The sequence below is a fragment of the Simochromis diagramma genome, unplaced genomic scaffold (genome assembly GCF_900408965.1).
Source record: "Simochromis diagramma unplaced genomic scaffold, fSimDia1.1 OVJJ01000411.1, whole genome shotgun sequence".
Lineage (NCBI taxonomy): Eukaryota > Metazoa > Chordata > Actinopteri > Cichliformes > Cichlidae > Simochromis > Simochromis diagramma.
Genome location: NW_024386735.1, coordinates 1,055,239 through 1,070,125, shown reverse-complemented (window position 1 = coordinate 1,070,125; position 14,887 = coordinate 1,055,239). Strand labels below are relative to the sequence as shown.

Here is a 14,887-nt window from a genome sequence, read left to right as displayed (position 1 = left end):
GTTTTTCCAAACTGAGGATAAGCCATTTTGGTATGACATTCTTTAAAAAGTACTTTTCCTAATATTCCTTTATTTTCAGACAAAAACTGTGCTGTAAATACGTGAATTTTGATCTTTGTTGTTTTTTCTTGGCAATATGATGGTTTAATAAAAAAATAAAAAAAAATAAATAAATAAAATTTCGTCTTGACCTAATTTTTAAGATGATGTTTGTGCTTTGCAAGGCAAAAGCATTGTGCTCTATAGATTCCTACACCAATGACAATCAACAAGAATGAAAAACATGTAGCCAAGACCTTAATCAACACAGCAAAATTGAACTGGACCATGTCTGGACTTGATTCTTTGTGGTATAGATTCAACAAAGTGCTGGAAACATTCCTCAGAGATTTTGGACCATATTGACATGACAGCATCACACAATTGCCGCAGATATGTGAACTGCACATCCAAAATGTTAATCTCAAAATGTTCTGCCACATCTCGAAGATGCTCTACTGGATTGAGATCTGATGACTACAGTGAACTTATTAACATGCTCAAGAAACCAGTTTAAAGATGATCTGAGCTTTGTGAAATTGCACATTATTCTGCTGGAAGCCCCCATCAGAAGATAGGTCATAAGGGGTCATGTGGGATGGACTGGACATGGTCAACAATAATACTCAGGCAAGCTGTGACATTTAAGCAATCCTCAGTTGGCACTGAGGGGTCCAAATGTCACAGCAGAAATCAGACCAGGCAATTTTCTATTGTCTAATTTTCACTGAGAAGAGCGGCACCTGGTGAGGTCGTCTGCTGCCGCAGCCTATCTGTAGGCCAACGTTTGGCATCTTGTGCATTCAGAGTGGTTGTCTGAGTTACTGTTGCCCTCCTATTAGCTCAGTGCAGTCTGACCATTCTCCTCTGACCTCCACAATTTTTCATTTGTGGAAAAATCCTAGTAAATCATCAGTTTCTGAAATGTTCAGCTTGTCTGGCACTGAAATCGCCTTTATTCACTATTCTGACGCTCGCATTGAGCTTTAACAGGTCATCTTGACTGTATACATGCCTAAATGCATTCATTATTTGTCTGATTACATGTTTCAGTAAAGAGCAATAGAACAGGAGCACCTAATAAAGTGGCCAGTGAGTTTATGTTTAAAATAAAATAGCCTATGACTGCAGCAGTGTCAGTGTGTTGCCATCAGATCATCCAGAGAAATGCAATCTGCTTATCAGAGGAATTAAATGGTTAACATATGACAGTCACAGGAAAGCAAGAAGATAGAGACCAATCAGGGTTTGACACGTCATACATTCTGTCTGTCGTCCCTTTTTCCTTGTATGAAGCTCGCCAGCTAGCTGCTCTGTAGCCGTTGTTAACCAGGTTTTTAACGGTTAAATGCTTTTATTCTGTAGCAGAAAATAAAAGGTAAGTGCCGTTGTATATATCAGATGTCTCAACAGACGACATAATGCCATTGCCGGTGGTCTGACTCGTATTTATCTCTCGCTAGCACTACTTTTGTTTGACTTACAGTAGCAGTGAATCACTCACAGGCATTAGCTTGCTAGCCCAGCCATTCCCAAACAATTTGTAACTCAACTTATCGACATAAGTCATGGCAGCTGAAGTAAAAACGAAGTATCTTCTGAAACATTTAAGCTGACATGCAGAGTGGGAAACTCTGTATGTACTCTTAAACGCTCGTACTCTTAAACGCTCCCCGTGCCACATTAGCAGCATTAGCAGATAACTAATGAATTAAACACCTGTATGCCGTGATTTAATAAGAGCAAAGTCCCCTTCCACCCTCATTTTAGAGCTTTGTTACTTCTACAAACGCAAACGTGAAGCTTTTAAAGTGTAAAATATAAGAGTAACGGTATTGCATGACTGACTGAGCAGTCAGCTCATTGCTGGAAATGACTGGCTTACTGATGTGTAATTAGACATTAGATGATGTTAAACCTGACATGTTTTGCCTTCAGATATCCATCATGGCTTCTCGGGCTGGTCCAAGAGCAGCGGGCACAGATGGCAGTGACTACCAGCACCGGGAGCGGGTCGCCTCTCACTACCAGATGAGGTTCATTTGTTTGTCATTAAATGAGCAATAATGCCCAAATTCAACTCTTAAGGAATTATATTTATTTTATTTTTTTAAATATTTTATCTTAAGTGCCCAAGTAATTAAACATTAGTAGTGTTTATCTGGAATCACTTTAGTTTTAATTAGTTTAAAAGCTGCTAAGTGTTAACTAGGGCCCTGTTAACTAAACTGATATAGATGACAGTATAAAAATGTATACCTCAGTTCATTCAAGGCTTTCTTTCATCAGTGTACAGTCCTGATCATTCAAATCAAATAATAAAACAAGCTTCACCGTTCTTAAGTATTAAACTACTCATTTGAAAAGCTAAAAAGAGCAGTACAGCTGTTCTAAAACCAGAATGTCAGTAGTATCTCATTTGGCATCACAACTATCAGCTGGAGAGACTATTCTCAAGAGCTACTGAGAGAGATGCTACAGGAACATGTCAACATGTCCAGCATCTCATGGACTACTTACTGCAGCCAGTCTGTAAGGTAGTATATCTAATTAGGGTGGTGTCTCGTCTAATTTGGTGATGTGCAGAAGCTCCAACGGGGACTCTGCTGCCTCCATTCCTGTTCAGCTCATACACGTCAAACTTTCAGGAAAAGTCCAGGTCATGCCTCGTACAGAGATACTGATGATTCTGCAGTGGTTGTATGTATTAGTGATCAACATTTAAAGGAAAAGTTACGCTGCACAACCTGTCTGACCTGGGACGGGATGTGGTCATTATCTCATCTCGTTTCACAAGTTATTGTTTGTAAAACAACAAATATGACTTTGAGCACAATGTGGGTCAAGGTGATCATTGTAAGCTTGAATAAATTCTGAGTAATGCTGCAGGAGAAGTCGTGATTCTTTTGAATCATGGACCCACAGGCCTCTTGCAGTTGCGTAAGCTCATCCTCCTTCTTGGATGGACAAGCCAAAGCAAATACAGCCTTTTGAGAAGTACTGTTTCTGAGACATCAGAAGCATCGGCCTGCTTAAATAAGTACATAGAAGAATCTCTTAGATATAAATTACTGAGTGAGTGATTGTGATTTGTTGCTATGCAAAAGTTTCTGTATTTAGGAGACTTTGATCCACTAAATTTTGAGTCGTTTAAAATCTAACATCTGATTGGTCTTTCTTTTATTATTTTTTTATGTTCACAGTGTTTCCTTGAAGTCTGAAATCCGTAAGCTCAACATTGTCCATCTGCTGATCTGGGTGTTGATGGCAGCTCAGGTAAGCATTCTTGTGCAGAAGCATGTTTTACGTTCAAGGTTCTAGGTTCTTTATTATTTGTCACATGCATAGTTATACAAGTATAACACACAGTGAAATGTAGCCTGACACGCTCCTCGACATGTGGACAAAAATTGGGGGGGGGGGGGGGGGGGGGGGGGGGGGGGGGGGAAGGGGGGGGAGGGGGGGGGGGGGGGGGGGGGGGGTGGGGGGGGGGGGGGGGGGGGGGGTGGGGGGGGGTGGAGGGGGGGGGGGGGGGGGGGGGGGGGGGGGGGGGGGGGGGGGGGAGGGGGGGGGGGGGGGGGGGGGGGGGGGGGGGGGGGGGGGGGGGGGGGGGGGGGGGGGGGGGGGTGTAGAGGAAGAACATTATATATATATATATATATATATATATATAATTATATATCTTAGGGGTGCAACGATCACAAAATTCACGGTTCGGTTCGGTTCGATACTTGGTGTCACGGTTCGATATTTTTCGATACAAAAAAATGTTCTGCATGCTTTTTAATTTGTCATTTATTAAAATTATAAATATAATTTTAACTCAAAAGTACAGTTTTTAAATTTAACCCAACCCTTGTGCGTGTTTTTTTATTTGACAGCGAATGCGCACCTGCGGACCACTTATGTGCAGCCCTGGTTATTTAGCTCATCATATTGCAGCCACAGAAATTCTTTTGTCCATGAAACCAAAAGCTGCACTTTCTTTTTGCCTTATAGTCTGATTTGTCATAACTTCTCCGTTTTGTGGTAAGCTTTTTCTTGGCTGTCACTTCTTCACCCTGACCTGCTTATTGGCTCAGCAGAACTGAAATGCTTTTACACGCTCACTCACATAAGCTCAGCGATTTCTCGCGCGATCAACCTCTCACATGTTTAAGCTTGCTGCGGGAGATTTCACTTGCCAGTTTGCATAGTAAGCTAACGATTAATAAGACGATGCAGAGGAATTGGTGCACAAATTATCATCACTCACACGATCAGTGGCTGTCGCTCTCTATACACAGTTCGCACGATTGCAAAGTGAAAGCAAAAAAAACGCGCAAATTCAAACGCGACTTCAATAGTCACATATTGACAGTGGCCACCGATGCCAATGACATAATTACCCAGCTACATTTCTGAAAGAAGCAAAAGCATTGACATATTTCCTACAATAGCCGACGGGCAGGGAAGAGATAGATTTGGTAGCCCGACTGAAAAAATCGCTAGCTCCGGGACAGCGGGCTAGCGAATTGCAAGCCTGTATCTGATTGAGGAATCACTCATCTTTGGAAAAGAGAGTTATTACAGAGAAATGGCTCTTTCCAAAATAAAACTATACTATCCGCTTTTTCTGGGCTATATTCTCAGCAGCATATTAAACATATAAGGAGAATCATGTGCTAACAGCTGTCTAAATGACTCGGCTAAAGTTAGTAGCATGCTGCTTGTTTTTTCTGCTTCCACTGTCTTTGCACTAGGAGATGTCGGCGTAAATGGCATTCAATTTCGTTGTGTTCCCACTAGGCTGGTCAGCGTTAATCTCGTTGAAATGACGTTAACGCCACAACACGGCAAATCTCCGTTAACGAGCTACCGCGATCGCCCGTGCATGGGCAGACGGCCAACACGTTAACGAGCTAACTGCGCTAACACACTAGTTCCCACCCATGTAATTAGGCATTGCATGGCACATCCAACATACTGTTTACTTAGTCCATGACTGCGTTACCTTCAGGGTCATACGTCAATGAAAACCAAAATATTCCAAACGCCAGACTGAATGAGGTGGGGGAGGTCCATGTGCAAGGAGAGCTTAACTTCTGTTCTCGCTAGCTTGCCCGGCGCCTTTCCTTCTGACGATGCCTGTCGTGGTGAGCGCTCAGTGAATCTCGTTGCGTCGACTATCTCCGCCTAGGCTGCACTGTCGAGCCTAGGCGGAGTAGTCGAACGCAGATAACTGACGCACACACAACAGCATCGCAAAGGAAAGTTGATAAAATAAATTACAAATTTTGTATTGTTCGATACATATGCGTACGAACCGAAAGCACTGTATCGAACGGTTCAATATCGATACGAATATCGTTGCACCCCTAATATATATATATATACACACACACACACACACACACACACACACACACACACACACACAGTATATACACTGGGTGAATGTGCAGTAGTAGCAGCAAGCAGGTGAATTCTGTACATTAATATGAATAGATATCTGACTATTTTACAGGATAGACAATATAAACATATTTAAAATTAAAGGAATTGAAATGTACATTGTGCCTTGGTTTAGTGTCTGGAAGAGTCCTGTCTCAGTCAATTATAGATGATGTGAGAGGGCGGGTGTGTGTGTTTAGGGCACGTTCTGTAAAAGTTGAGTGTGTTTTCATTTCTTTCTCAGGTGACGGTAAGCCAGCTGAACCTGGTGTCCCACAAGGTGGTGGCCTCTCCATACCAGTGGGAGTACCCCTACTTACTGAGCATAATACCCACAGTCTTCAGCTTCTTGGCACTGCCCCGTAACAACATCAGCTACCTGGTCATCTCCATGATCAGCGCCGGGCTCTTTTGCGTGGCGCCACTGATCTACGGCAGCATGGAGATGTTCCCCGTGGCTCAGCAGCTCTATCGCCACGGCAAAGCATACCGTTTCATTTTCGGCTTCAGCGCCGTGTCAGTCATGTACCTGGTGATCGTCATCGCCGTGCAGGTTCACGGCTGGCAGATCTACTATAGTAAGAAGCTGCTGGACCAGTGGTTCACCACCACACAGGAGAAGAAGAAGAAATAAATTCAGCTGAAGCATGCTTAAACTCCAAGGTCAACTGGTTTGAAGGACAGAGAGGATCCTAGAGCCGAATTGCCAAGACTAAGAGACTTTATTGTTGTCCAGCTTGTTTTTTTTTCTATATTTATATTTGACAGTGATTACATCATTGTTTGAAGAAAATCAGTCCTTGGACAGATTGTAACCACCACCTTCCCCTCTGTACATGATTTCTGACATTTCATCATTAACAGCAACAAATCCTAAAATGTTTTGTGTACTTCGTTACTTTTAAGTACTGAGAAAATGCAAATCACATCCAGTAACATTAAAAAAATGTTTAGAAAATTAGAAATTGTAGTAAAAATTCTGGGATTTGGCACAATATTAGCCAAATATTCCTCCAGGTGACTTCGTCCATTTCTCCAGAGTTGGAGGTTTTCCACAATGTGTTGGAGACGCACATAAGATTGCCCAAATTTAAATCATGCCTGTTTGATTTTTTTATATGTATATAAGGCAGAGTCCCAGAATTCTGTATCACCCCTCCTATTTACAACCATAAAGTTGAAACTTAACTAAAAATGTAAAACAAGACAATTCACACATCACAATAGTTACCTTTACAATAACACACAGTCATGAAGACAAAAACAACACAGTGTAATTGCATAGTTAGAAAAAAGTTGGTTCAGTGATTTTTTTTTTTCCCACATTTTGCATATCATTATCAAAACATTACCTAGATATTTAAGATCAGAACTCTTACAAAGATTTAAGCTTACAAAATTAAGTGTAGATTTGATGAGGGATGCACCATTTTGTTACATTGTTGTTACATTTTGGCCCAATATGCCGGGGAAAAAAAGAAATCATTTGATACCTTTCAAAGTACTATCTCTTGATGAGATGGGTAAATATTTTCCACTGCATTAACAAAAGGATTTCACTTGGTGCTAAAATATTCAAAAATTTAAAAAAACAACCCCAAGATTCCTTTCCAAACTCTTAAAACCTGTAAAGAATAATCACACTGACCCTACTTGATAAAAGTAACAACAAAAATTTAACATAAGTACAATTTTTTTTCTTTTTTTTTTTGTAAGCATTACACCGTAATGAACAACTCGACATGTTTCACTGAAACAACCACCATCTGCCTTGTTTGGCAAATCATATTTATCATACTCAACTGTCTGACTGACAGTGTTCTTCAGCTTTATTTAAGCATTAACATGTTTTCCTTTCAGGATCTGCCGCACCTGCAGGAAAAAATTTTGATTTTGATTTCAGTCAGCAAACAGTGCCATCTGCAATTCCTCCAGCATGTATGTGAAGTGACACCCTTACCTTTTCCCCAGCAGGACCTTCAGGTACCAGCTGAGACGGCAGCTCATTTTCTAAGTTCCTAATCCCAGGATCGGCTCCCTTTCTCATAAGCAGCTTCACTGCTTCGGCTTGAGTTTTGTGATTGGTCAGAGAGCTGACGATGTGCAGCGCCGTGTTTCCACTGAACGTCTGAAAGGAGTGGACAAGACACCACATGTTACTGTTTGTGTAGTTTTTATGGGCGCAGTTTGGAGCTGTGACAGCTGGGAAACTTTCTCTCTGGTTTCTTGTAAAAGGCAGCAATCCACCCTAAATATATTGTTTGTCATGAAACAGTAGGCATACCTTAACATTTACAATGGACAGCATTGTTGGCTGGTCAAGAAAAATCTTCAGCAGCTCCACATTTGCCTCCTCAGAAGCCATATGGATAGAAGTCCGCCCACTTTTCAGATCCTGGAGAGATTAAAAATAAACCAAATGAAAACCAGATTGGAAATTTAGATCACTGTATCTTAAACCAAACCACAAGAGACGGGAAAACCCGAGCAGTTTGGTGTGGAGCAGGACCAAGCCAGCTAAATGTTTCCCTGAAGTGGTAATACTTACCTTTGTCCCACAGGAGGCGCCCATGTTCAGCAGAATCTTGATACATTCAAAGTACAAGCGCTTCCGCTGCCCCAGCTCCGTGGTCATGAATGTGCAGGGATTTTCCAGGTTCCTCAGGTCCTTCACAACATTGTTGTGAGACAAGACGGCCAAATGAAGAGCAGTCAAACCTTCCAGACACAGAAACAAATTACAGAATTTAATCACAAAAAAGGCATTTGAGCATCCTAAAGTTTTTAGTCACACAAAAACACACTCACCATCGTAACTGAACATTTCTACATCGATCAGTTCCCCATTTCCTTTTAAGGCCTTCCAGATGCCCTGTGGAAATATGAGTGGGATTAAGAAAATATTCTTAATACAACTAGAAAAAAAAAGCATGACTGCAACACTAAATTCTATTCTGACAAAACGTTATTTGGCCTACATTTGTCACAGTTGCAGGGGAAGTGGATCAGAGTCCGGGTTTATTATTAATTTTGGTGCCATGTGATAAGACAAAGGTCTTTGGTACATTTGAGGAAGCAGGCAACGTGTTTCACATTAACTCTCAGCAATACGCATGTTATACATTAACAAGATGAGTTGTGTATCTCTGTTGTCTTAAGGGCTTGAGATGAAGGCCTCTTTTTTTATAGTCTACAAGACAAGACTTAAAGACTTACTCAATTTCTTGTTTTTGAAGACCTGTCATCCAAAAGCCTTCTTCGGTTAAACCTTTAGTGGGTTTGTTATCATGCAGCCTTAACTCTTTACCCTCTAGAAACCTTACTAGGAGTAACCCCTGAATTTAATGATATATACTGAAGTGTCAGAACTCGTCAATAGGGGTACAGGGGAGGACGTCAAATGTTGTCTTTATGGCAGAACTCTTGTTAACTCTTAACAATGAATGGGATGGGTCAGCAACTCTCAGGACACACTCTACGGTAGTAACCATACTAGGGGTTAAAAATATGGGACTCTGATCAGCTTTGAAAACTGAAGTATGTCTAGTTGCCAGTTTCAGCGCCTACAATGACCACTGGATTACTGACCTACACCGATATCTGTCTCCTGTTTAGGTTATGACATTTGATTAGTTCTTTTACACTAAACCCTCTGGTTTTGCTGCTCAGAATCAGACAGTTCTGTTTCCCCTACTTGTAAGCACTCCATTGAGGAAAGCTGTCCCAATTCTGGCCCTGTGATGCTTAAACGTGGCAAGACTGTCGTCATCTATACGACTTGGTGTTGTGGTTTCAGTGAAAATCTTCAGGCTTTATTATGAAAGCTGAATTATGTTTTACAAAAGAAATGAATCCTGCGTTTGGAGTTTAGCCAGCCTTTCTCAATCCCCAGGTATCACCTAATGCCGTTTTCCATGGGCGTGGCTCATTTACTCACAAGGTGTCATTTGCCAGCAGAGCTTCACGCCCTGGATTGGGGCAATAGTGAGACAGGTGTGCCACTCCCATCTCGCTAGGAGATACGACAGTATTTGTTACTTTGTCCTACTGTTGTATCATGGGAATACTATACTCTGAACAATCACCTTTTTTACATCTTAAACTTGTGTGTTTAAGCCTGTTGTTGCTATAGAAACAACCACAAATATTTTTCTTATTTTGCGTCAACAAGAACACCAGATGCCGTTCTGATGCAATCCCAAAGGGATTAGTGCAGGGAATTTCGCTTGTTAGGTAAATGTCTACACTGTATAGCCACTTTGTATTTGATAGCAGCAATTAAAGTTTGAGAATTTTTAAAGCTAACTTAAAATTTCATGTTGATCCAAAGCAATGCTCTGAAAAGTTGCTAGACAGTATAATCTTGCGCTGCTTAGCAATGGAATGATTTAATTTAGATTAAATTAGTGAATATTTGAAGCCTAAAGAGGTCAACTTTAAGTTTATGCTTTAACTTTTAATCAGCATTTAATCTATATATACATATGCAGGTAGGTAGGTAAATACTGATAGTGATTTCTTACCCCCAGAGTGAGATAGTGGCCTTTCTCAGCACACACATGCAAAGGAGCACGGCCCCAGCAGTCTCTCGTGTTGACCTGAGCTCCGTGAGCCATGAGGTCTTGGAGAATTAAGTACTGATTGGTGGCAGCCGCGATCTGGAGAGGGCTCTGTGGAAACACAGCTTACAGGTTAATGTGTCTTGATGTATGAAAACCACCATAAATCACAAGCCACTGAATGTCTTTACCTGCCCATTGTGTTCTTTAATGTCCAGAAAGCAAGTTCCAGCCATTTTTGCAGAGAGCACGTAAGCCAGAGCACGCAGACCTTTTGCTACTGCTATGTGAAGGAATCTGGTGGAAGGAGTAAAAAGGTCAGCTGCAGCAGAAATCCACAGAAATGCTGTTCATGTGTCAGTGTTTGGGTCAGGCTTACTGTACATTTGTGTGATTTCTAATAATTATTCTGCACTTTTAGCCAAGTAGGCCTGTTAGAGCTATTTTCCATTTGCTCCTCAATGATTTCCACCTCTGTCTGCGTTTTTTTTTTTTTTTTTTTTTTTGCTAAATTGTTTACCCTAAAAACAATAACTTTCACCTAGTGTTCGTGTGACTTCTCTACCCGTTTTCCAACCGCTCCAACCTGTTATCCACTACCTTTGCATATTATAACCATTTAATCATCTTTTTCCCAACCATTTGAATATTTTGATCCGTTTCAATTGTTTGCTTTTGTCTTTGTAAACTCTTCACCCAATATGTTTATCTAACTGTTTAAAAATCAATGATCCATTAGCTTATTTTCATATTTTTGTCACTTTACCGGATAACTGTAGATATTGGAACCTTTTAGCTTTTAACCATTTAGCTATAAATTTGCTGGGGGGGTGCTATTTAGCCTTCCACTGTTCTGTTACTTTAGCCTGTTTCAGCTGATCAGCCTTGACTTTTAGTAGTTTCACCCATGTAGCTTTTTACTTTGACCTAGCTCTGTCTGCCCATATAATTGTATCTCTACTTTTTAGTTTACTATTTAATCTTCTCACCTAATTTTATGACACTGATCTTTATTCAAGTAACCACTGGTCAGGGTAATGCTTTCGTTCATGCATACATACGTGTCACCATCTGAGTCCTGCATGGACAGCTGCTCTAGGGAAATTCCTTCAACTTTGCGTGCCTCCTGCTGTATTTGCCATTGAAACAAGGTCATCCTGCCTTCAGGAGACGGGGTCCTTTGTTCGTGCAGGGGTGGATACTCGAAGCTGTGCTGCATTTGTTGATTTACGAGAAACTCTGGTTTCATTGGAGCATTTTCAGAAGCAGCAGTTGGAAACAGGGTGGTGGTATTTTGACTGACAGGCACTGGAGGGCTTAACTGATGATTATTCATACCAGTGGGAGAAGTTTCGTATTTTGGAGACATGCGTTTATGCTCCAAATTGTAGTTGTCCTGTGAGCAGTTCTGTTAATACAAGAGGATCAATGTCAACTTTTACTAGGAATATTAATAATTGGCTTATTATGGGTTGTTATTATTCATAATAAACACACTAATTTGGGCTGCCTTTACATGCAGACTTTTCTCAACAACTTGTACTTGGCTCTGAATTTTGCCAATTCTTCCTCATACTGGAGGAACTCAAAGCACTGCCATAACTCAAGACTTTACACGCTCATGTGCACCTTTATAAAGAGTTCAGATGAAGCCTTCTATATGTTCTATTTTCTGTACTTTACTGGTCTACTTGCACTCAGGGCCATACCTGTAGATTTTTACGTTTCATCATTAGCATTTGCTTCACAGTTCTCACCGGTGGTGGCTTCACATCGATGAATGAGCACCCTGTAGGGAAATTAGAAGTTTTACTAACCTGGACATGAAAGACACACTGTGTCTTTCACACACTGTAAATATGTGCCACCGCATAAAGCATCAAGTATTTATTCTTCAGTGAAAAATAGGAAACAGTGCATGCAGTAAGGGGGTAAAGTTCATTTATCAATAAAAGCTCTCGGTTGATTAGGTAAGCATTTAGTCATGTGGTGTGCTTTAGGCCTGGCACACAAAGTCAACAGTGCGACTAATTTAACATTCGCAAGTCTGTCTGACTTCCTCGTTCTATGAATCTCGAAAAATAAAACAGGTGGAATAAGGTGTTTGGAGGCAAAACAATGTGTGAGGTTAGAGTTTCAGACTTTTTAGAGCGGTGAATGTGTTATCAGTTTACTGAAATTACACAAACTCACCTCTGAAACTCGAGCCAAAGTGAGAGGCCAGCAGAGTCTGGCCTCCTGAGATTTCAATCCCTCTAGAATCCAGCATGTTTACGGAGTCATTCACTGATTCTCAGCCAGCGTTCTCTGTCAGTTTTCTCTGCTGCTCCCTCCACACACACAACCTGGAGGGTAAACTGCCTATTATTATAAATTTTATGAAAAACAAACAGCAGATGTGTGATAGTGAAACATGTACAGGTGGCTCACCTTTCTGCTTGTAAACGCAGGATCAGAAACAAGGAACAACTGCAGCACAAAATGCCCCGCAACTGGTTTCCTCCTACACAGGGTTACTGAGGTGTGTCTGTTAAGCATTTCAAAATAAAGGTTTTACTTTATGCATAACTGCAAAACATTTATTCCAACTAAAGCCACCTAAATTCTACTAGTTTATGTTTGCAGCTCAAGGTGAAAGTCGAGATTAAAACACTGAAAACAAATTTATATGCAAATAAAGTACATTAAAGTATTAAAGTAAGAAAAAAGGCTCTAAAAGCAGTTGGATTTAAGCCTATTTAGAAACATAAAAGATTAGCGGCGATCAGTTTATATGCAAATGAACTTTACAGTTTGAATACATAAGCAAACTTATGAACAATGCTGCCTTTTAACACCACTCAGTCCCAAACGCAGTGCAAATTTGAACTAAGTACTCTTCAATTAAAGCAGATTATTGTTAAATATGTCCTGTTACTACATTAAACAGAAAACTTCCTCTTAGGTTCCAGAGGCTTACCTGTCAAGTTCTGCGCATCTGCAGGATGAAGACCTGTGTTTTGTTAATGAACACCTGCATATAACTGAAAGCTCAAGCTCTGGATGACGTTAATTTGTTGTTGGAGCAAACCACTCCCCTGTAACAGCCCTCGTTTGTTGGGATTTCCCCTCTGGGAGAGGAAGACAGGTTGTGCTAGACTTTAAAAAAACAGATCCTGCGTGGGCGTTATGAAATGCGTGATAAGGCAGAATGGGATGGCAGAAGGATAACGTCCTTATTCTGAAACAAAGAACAGACAGACAGACTTTTACTACAAATTTCTGCTCAGCTTTTTAATACATATTTTTTAAAATCTGCCTTTTTGTTGGTTCTTTGCCTGCTTCGACTACACTTGATCTGATCCACTTCAAATTTGGCAGCTTTGAAGTGGATGAGATGACTTGTTTAGATGAGCATTTGTCATATTTGTCATACATATAGCATTTGAGTTTTTGAATGTTTCCCATGTGGTGACTGTGCTCTGCTCCACTCTGTGTGGAGAGTATACCTCACCTCTACGTTTAACCATCACCGACAGGTACTGAACTTACCCAAAATGAGTCCTTTAATCCCGAAACCAACTCAAACATGCCTTTGAAGGAATGTGGAAAAAATGAGAGCCTGCCAAAAAAATGTGACCTATGTCTGCACTTGTAGGTTTTATTGTTTTTACTAGGCTAGGTTGCTGAGGTACGCAGGCTGGAAGAATTGTGTAAGGCTCATTTGTTGATTAATGTTGTCAAAACAGCATGTCTTGAATGACCCAGGCCCCGTAAAAGGTGTTTCACTTCCTGGTCAGTCTGTGCAAGTTGTTAATAGCTTTAAATCTGGAAACATATATTGATTCCATTTACAAGAAAGCTAATCAGAGATCAGGGTGTTAAGAGGCTTTGGCGTTAGCCACAATGTTTTTGGAAAGAGTTTGTTAGCTTGATTGAAAGTGTCCTTATATCCAATATCTCAATGTGGTAATCAGGGGCAAACTGAACAGGGTTATAAGAACTGGAGGGAAAAAAAATGATGAAGCTGTATCATCAGGCTGTCTTAAGGAAAAGCCCGGTCTGTTGTTGCTGTCCGTTAATTAATGCCCTTAGGACAACATGATTTCATGCCTCTAGCTAGCAAAAAGGTGTAGGAAGGGATCGTTTGTGCCAAAAACAATTAGTAAGCTGAGTAAGAAGATGCTGTGATGTATTTCTATAGTTGTATTGAAGTTGTTATTATATATATATATATATATATATATATATATATATATATATACACACATACATACATACATACATACATACATACATACATACAGTGGCTTGCAAAAGTATTCGGCCCCCTTGAACTTTTTCACATTTTGTCACATTACAGCCACAAACATGAATCAATTTTTTTTTTTCCAACAATATCTTTATTGCGTTTCAAAATTACATACAGAAATTGGAGTACTTCCACAGCAAAGGAAACATCCAGGGCAGCTAAATTATTGTATAACAGTCAATCGCCCTCCCTTGCAAATCAGACACTTATAAGATGTTAAAGAGCAACAGTTAAGTGGAAGTACAAACTATATGACCTGTAAATAATAACTTAGTCAAACAAAGGAAAAGGAAAACACAACCCCCCCCCCCAAAAAAAAAAAAAATATATATATATATATATTAATAATAATAATAAGCTTCTCTATTTCCAAGGGTTGCTCAACATCAACTCGGTTACACTATTGTGCATGGTTCAAAGTTACAAACTCAAATGTACAATTCACACAGCATTAAAGATCAAGTATAAAAGAGATTAATTTAGGAAACTGCAGAGGACCACCAACATTTACACCCCATCTGCCCCATCCACCATACTGCCAAGATCCATATTTCCCATATATTGC

General features: G+C 40.4%; 2 protein-coding genes across 5 annotated transcripts; one reads left to right on the top strand and one right to left on the bottom strand.

The window, feature by feature from the left end:
- Positions 1-1,288: 1,288 nt before the first annotated feature.
- On the top strand, positions 1,289-6,433 carry jagn1b (jagunal homolog 1b). 2 transcript variants are annotated; one of them, XM_040037170.1, is made up of 4 exons: positions 1,289-1,417; positions 1,978-2,075; positions 3,243-3,315; positions 5,690-6,433. In XM_040037170.1, the coding sequence occupies exons 2-4, from the start codon at positions 1,987-1,989 to the stop codon at positions 6,104-6,106; spliced, it is 579 nt and encodes a 192-aa protein (XP_039893104.1). In that variant the 5' UTR covers positions 1,289-1,417; positions 1,978-1,986; the 3' UTR covers positions 6,107-6,433. The 2 variants fall into 2 exon arrangements, with proteins under 2 accessions (XP_039893104.1, XP_039893180.1); XM_040037246.1 differs by having other exon boundaries at positions 5,717-6,351.
- nfkbiz (nuclear factor of kappa light polypeptide gene enhancer in B-cells inhibitor, zeta) lies at positions 6,213-13,807 on the bottom strand. Of its 3 annotated transcripts, none has more exons than XM_040036781.1 (11): positions 12,991-13,807; positions 12,462-12,558; positions 12,225-12,388; positions 11,741-11,820; positions 11,093-11,439; positions 10,223-10,328; positions 9,996-10,142; positions 8,281-8,344; positions 8,021-8,190; positions 7,757-7,867; positions 6,213-7,600 (listed from the first exon to the last, which is right to left on the bottom strand). In XM_040036781.1, exons 3-11 carry the CDS (start codon positions 12,298-12,300, stop codon positions 7,376-7,378), a joined length of 1,326 nt encoding a protein of 441 aa, XP_039892715.1. In that variant the 5' UTR covers positions 12,301-12,388; positions 12,462-12,558; positions 12,991-13,807; the 3' UTR covers positions 6,213-7,375. The 3 variants fall into 3 exon arrangements, with proteins under 3 accessions (XP_039892715.1, XP_039892633.1, XP_039892788.1); XM_040036699.1 differs by having other exon boundaries at positions 12,225-12,376; positions 12,991-13,805; XM_040036854.1 differs by lacking the exon at positions 12,991-13,807 and having other exon boundaries at positions 6,213-7,344; positions 7,433-7,600; positions 12,225-12,376; positions 12,462-12,984.
- Between the last annotated feature and the right edge of the window lie 1,080 nt (positions 13,808-14,887).

What these genes read in the sequence shown, in the direction of transcription:
- nfkbiz (XM_040036781.1), bottom strand. Translation starts at nt 12,300, where the DNA reads ATGCTGGATTCTAGAGGGATTGAAATCTCAGGAGGCCAGACTCTGCTG. An exon ending in GCCACTATCTCACTCTGGGG is followed by an intron (nt 8,345 to 9,995) that starts GTAAGAAATCAC and finishes ATATTTCCACAG; the next exon opens with GGCATCTGGAAGGCCTTAAA. An exon ending in GCGCCTCCTGTGGGACAAAG is followed by an intron (nt 7,868 to 8,020) that starts GTAAGTATTACC and finishes TAATCTCTCCAG; the next exon opens with GATCTGAAAAGTGGGCGGAC.
- jagn1b (XM_040037170.1), top strand. Translation starts at nt 1,987, where the DNA reads ATGGCTTCTCGGGCTGGTCCAAGAGCAGCGGGCACAGATGGCAGTGAC. An exon ending in GCCTCTCACTACCAGATGAG is followed by an intron (nt 2,076 to 3,242) that starts GTTCATTTGTTT and finishes TTATGTTCACAG; the next exon opens with TGTTTCCTTGAAGTCTGAAA. An exon ending in GGGTGTTGATGGCAGCTCAG is followed by an intron (nt 3,316 to 5,689) that starts GTAAGCATTCTT and finishes GTTCTGTAAAAG; the next exon opens with TTGAGTGTGTTTTCATTTCT.